Source organism: Dendroctonus ponderosae, unplaced genomic scaffold (assembly GCF_020466585.1).
Source record: "Dendroctonus ponderosae isolate FM_Combo_2020 unplaced genomic scaffold, Dpon_F_20191213v2 Dpon_F_20191213_7, whole genome shotgun sequence".
In the NCBI taxonomy this organism is placed as follows: Eukaryota; Metazoa; Arthropoda; class Insecta; order Coleoptera; family Curculionidae; genus Dendroctonus; species Dendroctonus ponderosae.
Genome location: NW_026018916.1, coordinates 13,564,443 through 13,575,845, shown reverse-complemented (window position 1 = coordinate 13,575,845; position 11,403 = coordinate 13,564,443). Strand labels below are relative to the sequence as shown.

At 37.9% G+C, this 11,403-nt stretch overlaps 1 protein-coding gene across 2 annotated transcripts in view; it reads left to right on the top strand.

Annotated features, from left to right (window-relative positions):
- LOC109537622 (golgin-45) overlaps nt 1-11,403 on the top strand; it is a 32,496-nt gene that overhangs the window by 10,159 nt on the left and 10,934 nt on the right. For both annotated transcript variants that reach the window (XM_019904429.2, XM_019904430.2), the window contains exons 3-4: nt 5,671-5,881; nt 5,941-6,112. In XM_019904429.2, the coding sequence (XP_019759988.1) occupies nt 5,671-5,881; nt 5,941-6,112 (383 nt within the window). The remainder of the gene's footprint in view (nt 1-5,670; nt 5,882-5,940; nt 6,113-11,403) is intronic.

The window sequence follows — 11,403 nt, the reverse complement described above, 5'->3', positions numbered from 1 at the left end:
TGATAATGCAGTTTTAGAGAAGAATTTTAGAATTGTTTAACAAAACGATAATGTAAACACTCGCAGTACCTCGGAAATTCGCAAACTGAAGAAGTACAGTGGTGTCGCCTCACCCAATGACAAATTACTCAAATTAATTTCTTAACCGAATATCAATTTTACAACTATGATTAACTGAAAAAATACACAACAACAATCCGGGTATCGAAATCTCTAAAAAATTTCGCTATATAAGAGAACCCCCGTTCACTGATTTTCTTTCAAATTTTGTTTATACCGGTTTGCCTCTCTAATCATTATCTAATAATCTCGTAAGTTGACCTAGGACCGGCTACGTTGCATTATGGGTGCGCCACATATCTACCAAATAGCAAACTAACCGCAAAATGCTGGAAATTTCTGCCAAAAAAAACTTCTGTGGAGCGACATCTACAATAGCGAGGTACGATATAGCATGTAAGTCCCGCCCTATTTTGTTTCCATTCTAAGGGGGGATATTTTGTGCGTGGTGGTTTCCCCCACTCTGACTATCGATGTCTGACTCCAGTATAAGTTTGCGATTACTCTGATATCCGCCCCGTCCAGTCCAATCAACTTGAGGGTATCCACCAGGATCTCATGTTTAACCCGGTCGAAGGCCTTTTGACAGTCTATGAAGCAGGCATAAACATCAGCCGAGATGTCACGGCTTCTCTGGGCGAGGACAGTAATGCCGAAAAGTGCTTGTCTCGTACCGAGGCCATTACGGAACCCGAATTGCGTTTCACTTAGATAATCCTCACACTTCGCATATATCCGACCATAAATGATTTTCAAAAATACCTTTAACACATGGTTCATTAGGCTAATGGTTCTGTATTCATCGCACTTTTTAGCCGTGCTTTTCTTTGGCATTGTTATGAACGCAGATTTTAGTCGTTTGGCAATTTACCACTAGTGCATATTTTGTTGAAAAAATCTGTGACCACTTTTAGGCCAATTTGGTCGTCTATTAGCTTGTATACTTCACAAGGAATCTCATCCGGTCCTACAGCTTTGCCACTTTTTGACTCCCTATTATCATATTCAACCTCTCTGCATGTAATTTGTGGTCCTTCGGTATCCCCTGAAGCTCTAAGCTCTCTAAAGATGCTCTGTTTGATCGTGAGTTGCCAGATGCTTCCTTGATCTTTTTATACATATTAAAGGAGTCATATGTCGCTTCTAGGTCTTCTATCTCTTTGCACTGGCTGGCCAGATAAGATGCTTTTGCTGTCTTATTAATAGCTGTTTGACTTTATTAGCTTGTTTGCTGTGTTTTAGTATCCTACGTCGTTCCTCCATTAAACCCAATATTTCGTCTGCCATCCAGGGTCTTCTTATTTTCAGTTTTACTGATGAGGTGTTTTTGACAAAGGTTTCTTATATCTGTTCTAATCTTGTTCCACTGGATGTCAGAGTCTGTCGCGTTCTCGTTGTCGGTTTCAAGCATTTGTGAAGTTGTTCTYGGACTATACTTCTGATGGGCTCCTTCCTTAGTAGTGTGCGGTCTATGCTGTTTTGGCTTTGTTTTTTGACAATTTTCTTTAACCTGATGTGTGATCGCTACTAGAGGATTGTGGTCAGATCCAATGTCCGCTCCTGGGTATGTTTTGGCTATTTCGAAAACGTTGTTTTGCCAAGATAAAGTCGATCTGATTGCGGACAATCATATCCTCCGTCTCCGCATTCGACGTCCAGGTGTACAGTCTTCTTTGGTGAAGTTAGAAAAGGGTGTTTGTTATGAAAAGGTCGTTCTCCTGGCAAAATTGAATAAGGCGATCACCCCGGTCATTTCTACGACACATTCCAAAGCCACCCACTATGTTCTGGCACTGCTCTTCGCACTTTTGCGTTAAAGTCACTCATAACTATAGTGTTGTCTGCCTTTTTTACTAGATACAATGCCTCGTTGAGATGCTTGTGAAAGCTTTCGATTTCGTCTTCACTACTTTTAGTTGTTGGTGCGTATACTTGAATTAAGTTGGTGTTAACTGGTCTTGAGTTTAGCTGGATTAAAATTAGTCTATCAGATATTGGCACTGATTCTATTCTCGATTTCGCTAGGGATTTAGATATGATAACGGCCACCCCATTATCGTGGGCTGCTCCTTCATTCCCCTCGTATAACACTTGGCAATCGTCTACGGTACACATTCCGCATCTCTTCCATCGAATCTCGCTAACGCCCAGGATATCTATCCGCAGCCTTTTCATTTCCTTGATTGCATTATGGATTTTGCCACTCCTATACATGCTTCTTACATTCCATGTAGCGACTCTCAAGCTCATGTTATATTTCTTTGGTTTTACACTTTCTGTGCCTTTGTTTAGCATTGCTTTCAACACCCCCCCCCNTGGTTTCCCGATGCCTTCTGCTACCGTTGACCATCTTTTGGTTGGTCCGCCTTTAGATCCTTTTTCACCATCCAAGGGCCTGCCTCTTGCCAGCTCATCGATCCGAAACTGTTGGCTGACAAGAGGGATCTGCTTATACCGGCAGAGATTCGGTCTGCTTCGTCAGGGACTGCTTATTCGTCAAAAAATAGAATTTAATGCTTATTTCGCAGCTCGCCTCTATATCTAGAGGCTGTTCATTATCCTCCACCTGTGACCACCTGCAGCACAGCCTCCTGGCTTCGATTGCGTTTTATAAACCATTCTCATTCTCAAGCCAGTGCTCACAGCTTTGCTTGCTCAAGTAGATATCGGTCGACGGTGGCTTGAGTATTGCTTCTGCCCAGCCATTGGTCGAAATTTTTCGATGAACCGTCAATTACTGTTTATGTTATGTTTTTACATTTTAATTTTTTTATTTTACTATAGTATACCATATAAGAACGGACAAGGTTTTTGAATATTTCGACGTAATAGAGCAGAAAATTAACGAAGACAACGTCTTAGTAAAATATATATCCGAGATGACAAAAATCCTTTTGAGTTTTTCTCGGATGTAGAATTTCGGAAAAGGTTTCGGTTTTCAAAGGCCACTATTATTGAGGTGATATTACCTTTTTTAAACGAACCATTATTGAAAGTGGATAATCGTGCATCAATTGCTGGTATGTTTAAGATTCTATACAAGCTGTTTTCTATTCTAAATATTCTATGCAACAAGTAGCAAAGTTTCTATGATTCCATGTCTACTTTCTTACATAAAGTGTATATTATATTGTAGTTTCTGTCTGGGGATCTTCGTTATATAAGTCAGTCTTTCTGCGATTCAAAAGACATGTTTACATAATAACATTGACACCATCGTAGATTCACCAAGTTTTCCAACAGTCCCAATATAAAATCACTAAATAAATACGAAATTCTCTAAAATCTTATAATCGACCGATACTTCACCGAGAATTCACGAAGTACTGTTTATAAATCGTCTCTCTCGGTTGAGAACGATCTTGTACTTGGCTAAGCATGAGCTGAGTACCGGCTTGAGTATCGTTTATAAATACTATTATATATAATATTACTAACGAACAATTGTTTTAGTGTCTGATGACACCTGCTAGATTGACCTATTCGCGGCCATTGCAAATACTATGGTATATGGAGTTTTAGGTTTCGGCATGAAAGCGTGATACGTGTTCACGAGCAATATCAACATTTTGAGAAGAATAAAATTTGCATTGAAATTAATGACCGCCATGTAGTGCATCATTTAAAAATCAAAGGTTCATTTGTTGTTAATTTTCCATTGGTGACAATACAAGATATAAAATAATTTTGTATTAAGTAAGTTTTTACAGTTCCAATTTTTTTTAATTACTAATGTTAAATTTGTTTTCAACATCCAACTACTTAGCATCCGCTAATATTTTGACGTTTCAAATTTAAGTAGAAAAAAACCACAATTGAAAATTAATTTTATTCGCATACTGTATTTCCTAGTAAATACTGAAGAATAGAATGGAAAGAAACTGACCCTATATGGATCATTAAAGGTAATTTAGCCTAAATCTCTATTGCTAACGACACACCAATTATGGAAATTCTGATTTATTTTCCTGACTGCGTGTACTGGTTATGATTTTCTTATCTTTTCTGGGTCTCAGTCAAAGTGTGAAGTAAAAGTTTTGAACATCCTTTATTTCATTACGTTTCGGCGAGACAACAGCGACAACAGATTTAAAATTTACACAAACTACAAACACCAATTCACAATTAAAACATGTATAAAACTATAATTAATTCTTATATTTTCTGCAGCAACAGCAACAGGTATTTCCGTTGTTGTTGCCATGTTAATTAGGCAGATTACCTTGAAAAACATAGTTGCCATTTTTCTAATATAGTTTTTTGTAAATTTCTCAGTTTTTGATAACAATTATTTTTTTACTATTTTTTCTGTACTTCTAAAACACCGCCAGACAACACCTCCAGAGGAATTGTATGTACCTGCACCCTGTATATTTTTACAGTACATTTAAAATAAGAAATGCGGATATTTACTAAAAAGAGGGACATTTTTAAAAATCGGAGGGACGCCGGACAGTCCATCAAAAAGCGGGACTGTCCCGCTAAAATAGGGACGTGTGGTCACTTTAAAGTAATAACAAGTCTTTCTTCAGTAGAAATACCATCAAAACGCTCTTGTTTTTTAATGGATTTAATGATCGGTTCAACTTTTTGAAGTAACTTTTGAAACACCGGCTTGGGCCCATACATTTAAAAAATTGAACTGCATCCATTCTTTTCATTTTCTCATAATATTGGAAGTGTCTCTTTTTTAACTTTTGTCTATTAATGGCCTGACGTTAAACCGCCGTGTTCGACGCTTTTTCTTCAATAGCAAATAAGAAGTCAAAATGAACGTAAAACGAAGTAGCCTGCATCTCCATATTTTGATATTAAAATGGAAAAGTAATAGTTAATGTGTGTAAGTGGATAAACACAACAAACAACATATTCAATATATTAAATCATATGGGCATACGATTAACAGATTTCTCCATCTGACCAATCAAATTCTAACGTCGGCAACTGCAAACTGCGTAATATAAATCACCAAAACACAAACTACGCGAACGATGAACGGCAGCAACTGCAGAGTTTATAAATATAGCTTTAATGTGCCCCTGTAAACCACATTTTTATATAAAAATGCCAAGAGTCAACACATAACCTGAATTTGATCCTCCTAAATAAACAACAATCTGATGAACTAAAAAAAAATTATAAGGGCCCTTTTTAAGGAAGCTCTTTAGGAAGCATTTTTGGATAAGACTATTTAGGTCAAGCCGATATAGGCTAGTGCCGATACGAATTTTCATAGAGTAAAAAAATAAACTTTCAAGGACCAGGTGGAAAATGTTGTTGAGGTTTCAACTTTTAGAAAAAATTACATTTATACAGGAAATCGCCGAAAACGATCAATGGCAGAATTGTAGATAATAAAAATGTAAAAAAATTACATTTAACACGTTTTCACATAATCTCAAATTAACCGTCGAAATGGCAAAAATCGATTTTTCAGTATCTAGTTTTTCTTCTCATTCTTCTCTCAACAACATTTTCCACTCGATACTTGACTGTTATTAATTTTTAATAAAAAAAATTACCAGCTAGGAAGAATCTGCTGGGGTGGGTTTGGCGGTATAGTTTCCTGACACCCTGTGCGTATAGTTATTAAGTAATTTGCAAGTTAAGGTTCATCAAATGTCTGAGATGAGAATGAGGGAAATTGATAAATTACAATTAACAACCTTAAAAGAAGATGACCTGATACCTAGGCAGCTATGGCAAAAAGAGAAAGACGCATATGAAGCAGATATTAAAAATTTGAAGGAAACTAAGGCTCACTTGGAAAATCAGCTGAAGTTTCAAGCTCAAGTGAACAGTGAACTGAAAACTCTGTTAGGTATAAATAGACGCGAAACATGATAAGATTTCTAACTTTTCATCTAACTTATATTCAAGTTGCTGCTGTTGGTGAGGATTTAGAGTCTAGAGTTCAGCATCTAACTGAAGACAAACTTTCCTTAGCCAGGGCGTTGCTCAATTCAGCCAATCATTTAACATCCCATCAAGAGCAGACGGAATGGTTAAGTGGCCAATGTGAGGTATGGAGAAGCAAGTTTTTAGCCTCGAGGTGAGTATTTCAAGTATTTATTTATCTTGGTAAAAAATAATGGCTCTTATATCTTCCATACATTTATTTACTCTGCGTTATTGGATGTATATTATTTACTATACCTTATTAAATGTATATTTGTAATATAGTGTAAGTTTACACACTATATTACAAATATATATTTTTCGATTGGACCTTAATTAAAAGATTGTCTTTATTTCTCATTCTTAGATGTATTTGTATTTCTTGATCTTTCAGTTTTATTAGTACTTCTTGCATGACCACCAAGGTTTCCTTTGGCCGGCCTTTTTTTGTTTTGGCATATTTTCTATCCTTAGCTCTTTTCTTATTTTTACCCGTTTTTTTCAACAACAGGCTCAGCAGTTTGAACTCGCTTGTTCTCTTGTCCCTCTTGCTTAACTTTGTCTTCGGAACGCTTGTCTGTAATGGTCTCGAAGGCCCAATGATTCGGCTTGCAAGACCAGTATAAATGGGAATGAATTTCTGCTTTTCGAAGGACCAATGTGGTTGAAAGACGAGTGTTTGGTGGGTAATGTTGGAAGCAGTTGCAGCAATAATAACGATCTGACGATTCTGTATGTGCCTATCTATCACTGGTAAAGACCGTTTTATTCAATGACTTTGGGCGATTGGGCTGGGCAGTATGGCTGTACAGTGACCGAGAATTCTGAGTTGTCGAACTCGATTATGACCTTGCGTAACTTAAAGTAACCGGCCCGAGGGAGAAAAGCTTCCAAGAGATGCGATGGCAACTTGCCCTAGTGCGAGTCGTTCTATATTGTTCCATCTGTGTTCCATCGGTGTGGACGAGAGCGGACTTGCTTTTGAGAGACTGCTCCCGACGGTTTTTGAGAGACTTCTTCGAGAGCTTGAATGTAACAAACCCGAGAGAGGACTTGCGAGAGAGCGACCGACTTCCGCAAGTTGTTAATAGAGACTCGTTTTGTTTTTGTGTGTGTTTAAGGAGACTTCTCTGCACCCATTGGTCTTGTCGACCCGGGGGGAGGTGATCAAAGATCAAAAGGATCAAAGATGCAGGGTAAGGGAACGTTTAGTGGTATTCCTAGAGTTCGTGTTACGGCTCTATTGAATTTCGCAACATGCCACTTAGTTCTTGATGTTTGTTAGACTAATTGAAACACACACTTGTGGAAAAAGCAAATAATATAATTTACGACTACGGTTGATACTACACATACATGACAACTTGAACAAACCTAACATAACCAAACAGTGTTACCAATATTTACTTAGCAATTCACTCTAACACCCCCCACAGAACTGTTAAGTTCACAATGAATTCCCAATCCCTCATTACACGAGTTATGTCCGGATACTGGTAAGGGCTTCGTTATAACGTCGGCAATCATTTCCTTTGAAGAAATATTTTTTACTTGTATGACTCCTTCAGCAACAGTTTCTCTGACAAAATGGTGTTTTATGTCGATATGCTTCGTCCTCTATTTATAATTTCCTGTGTACCAAATCAACTGCGCCCTTATTATCGCAGTAAATAGTTACTGTACGCTGTTTGTCAATTGGACAGATTTCTCCCAAAATATTCCTTAACCATATGGCCTCCTGTGTTGCCAACGCCAATGACATATACTCAGCTTCAGTTGTTGAAAGTGCCACTGTTGCTTGCTTCTTTGAACTCCAGCTAATGGCACCTCCCTGGAAGACAAATGCATTTCCGCTCGTGGATTTCCTATCTCTCGAACTGTTCGCCCAATCAGCATCACCATAACCTTCCAACATTCCATTTGCATCACGTCTGTACTTCAAAACAGTGTTCAGAGTTCCCTTGACATAACGGAAAACTCTGTTTACAGCATTCCAGTGTATTCTCTGAAAACAAGAGTTATATCTACTCAGTAAACTCACGGGAAAAGCCAAACCAAGTCTTGTGCTCTGACAAAGGTACATTAGTGAGACAATTGCTTCCTGATATGGAATATTTCTTCGTTCTTCCTCAGTCAAGGGCGCATCCACCGTCTGATCAAGATCTGTACCTAAATCCAGGGGAGTCTTCGAAGGATTGCACTCCAGCATCTGGAATCTGGAGAGAATATCCTGGCAATACCCTGCTTGACTCATTGATAAGGTTCCAAGCCTGCGATCACGTACAATTTCAATGCCTAAGCATTCACTGATTTCTCCCAAATCTTTCATCCTAAATTCCCCCACAAGATTTGCCTTTATCTTCCCCTTCAATCTTGAATTGTTACAAAATATCAATACGTCGTCCATATAAATTGCTACAATTAGCACTGCGTTATCCTGAATGTTGAAGAAAATACACTGGTCTCGGTTGGACTGTTGCAATCCGAATTTTCTCAAAGCACGTGCCAGTTTAAGATTCCAGTTTCTTCCACTCTGTTTAAGGCCATACATGGATTTATTTTTGAAAATTATGTTATCATCGGGCATTCTCACATAAACATCTTCTTCAAGGTCTCCTTGCAAGAATGCTGTACGCATCCATATGGTCAATATCAAGATTATACTTGACAGCAGTGGCTAGCAAAAGACGGAAATAACTCATTGTCATTACGGGTGCAAACGTCTCCGTATAGTCTATACCTTTTCTCTGAGCACATCCTTTTACTACCAGGCCGGCTTTGTATCTTTGTATTATTCCATCTTTATTTAATTTCCTTTTGAATACCCACTTGAGGTTTAATACCTTTTTTCCAAGTGGCAATTTACTACACTTCCATGTGTCATTTTTAGCCAAATAATTTAACTCTTCATCCATTGCGTACTTCCATTGTACACATTCAGATTTTTCCAAGTCTTCTGCAACAGATAACGGTTCTCTCTGATGAACTGATTCGGCTCCGTTAACAAGATATGTATAGAAATCATCATAAGTCTTTGGCCTTGCTTGTCTTCTTCTACATCAGGCATAGCTTCTTCCGGATCAAAGTCCGAATCATTCGTATCTTCATATGGTGAGTGATTACTGTTACTTAATAACTCTTCGATGGGAATACTCTCACCTGAATTATCGGTCTGAATTTCAAACGGTTGCTCTGGCATCTCCCCAGGTGAACACTCTTTGTCAGATTTGTTTAGAAATTGCTTTTCTATGAAGACTACGTTTCCACAAAAATAATCTTCTGCTTTTCCAACGCATATAATCCATAGCTTTTGGAGTTCTCATAGTAGCCTACAAACATACGTTCTTCAGTTTTATTATCCAGCTTTCGTCGCTTTTCCGTTGGCACATGCGCAAAAGCTCTACATCCAAACACTCGCAAATGGGAAACTGTCGGCTTCCTTCCTGACCACGCCTCTTCAGGGGTACATTTTGGAATTGCGCTTGCAGGCAATCGATTTACTATGTAAGCAGCCGTGTTTATGGCCTCAACCCAATATGATTCGTCCAAACCAGCAGCAGCCAGCATGCAACGAGATTTCTCAACCAATGGCGGTTGATTCGTTCGGCAGAGCCATTCTGTTGCGGCGGGTAGGGTATGGTTGTCTGATGACGAATTCCGTTAAAGTTTAAAAACATTAACATACGCCTATTCACATATTCGGTCCCATTGTCCGTTCTGATACTTTTAATTTTCAATCCTGTTTGATTCTCCACAAAAGCTTTAAATGCTTCAAATATTTCAAATACCTCATGCTTATTTTGCAAAAAATAAATAAATACCTCGAGTACAGTCATCAATGGTCATAAAATATCGGTGTCCTCCACGAGATTTTACCTCTAATGATCCACATGTCGGAATGTATAAGTTCTAGAGGCTTCCTTGCTCGTACTCTAGTATCTCTTTTTGCAAAAGGCTGACGACACTGTGTTCCTTTAATACAGTGAATGCATTCGATCTGCCATTCACCAGAATGACATTACCAAATGAATCACCTTATTTAGATTCTCGTCACTAGGATGTGCTAGTCTCATATGCCACAAAAAAAAATTAGGGGTTACAGTGCAAGAATTAACATAATCCATCTGATCAAGTTGAGTTGCGGTGGCAATGACTTTGCCAAATTTGTCAAATATTTCACATTTGTCTCAAGACAACAAGTTAGCACAAATCTCTGGCACTATAACTGCATCCTTAATGATCTGCTCTGACGGAAGTGTAATATCGCCCATGCATTTTACAGGCAGTTTACAGTCATTCGCAATTGTAACAGATTGGTGGTGGTACTCACGTTGATTTGTCAACAAATTAAAGCTATTTGCAACATGCACAGTAGCTCCGGAATCTACATACCACGCATTTGGCTTAAGAGTTTGAGCACTATTTGCGGCCATCACGGTAGTTAACACATTTCTTCTAGCCGATCCTTCAGACTCACGACGATAATCACTGTTCCTTCTTCACAATCTCTCGCGAAATGTCCATACTTATTGCATTCAAAACATCTTGGACCCTGTTCTTTCTCTCGGAATCTTTGTCCAGCTTTAGATGGAAAACTTTGTTTTGTAAACAACGCATAGTCATCAACACAAATATCTGACCTCTTGACATCCTGCAGCAGTTTGACTTTGACAGAATCAGCCCTGTGACTGACAGAATTATCTTCACGCCCGAACTTTATATTCGCGCTATTAGTGATGTCGTAATGACGTTTGATGTGTTGCGGTAGGTCAGGTTTTTGATCCAAACATTGAACCTTTTTCATCGGTATTTTTGAATTTTCTGATTTTGTGTGCCTTTAACGTGTTTGAGAACTGTGTAAAGTCGATTTATTGGTGTGGTATATGGTTTCAAACATCTCAAATAGTTTAGGTAAGATCTTTAGCGTAGCTTCTCGGAAACATATCGATTTAACTTTATCATTTTTATGTTATCTTTACAGCATCAAGAATATTTAGTGGTTTCCAACTGCAGAATTACATTTTTGGGCAAACAGTAAGAGRTACATAAACAAAAAGTATATATACAGGGTGATTCAAAATTGGCGTCATTCCTTTTAAGGGGTGATAGAGGCTCCCTCGGGTAGCACGAGAAAAATCTTAAAAATTTTCTTATCAAAAATTTYTAGAAGATTAACAGTTGAAGATCGAATTTCAACTTTGTTATTAAGCATTAATTTGAAATTGTTCCATGTTTAATTGGTAGCATATTGGAATACTTAAGCATTTAAAACTAAAAATTACGATCTTTGCTTCAAATTACGAACATTTTTGATATCAAAAAAGTTCTCTTCTACAATTTTTTGATGAAAAGTAACAGCGGCAATATTGTTTTTTGCCATTAACAGATAGTTAAAGGTGGATAGCCCTTGTCAACAATTACAATAATTTGTCAAACTGTGACTTA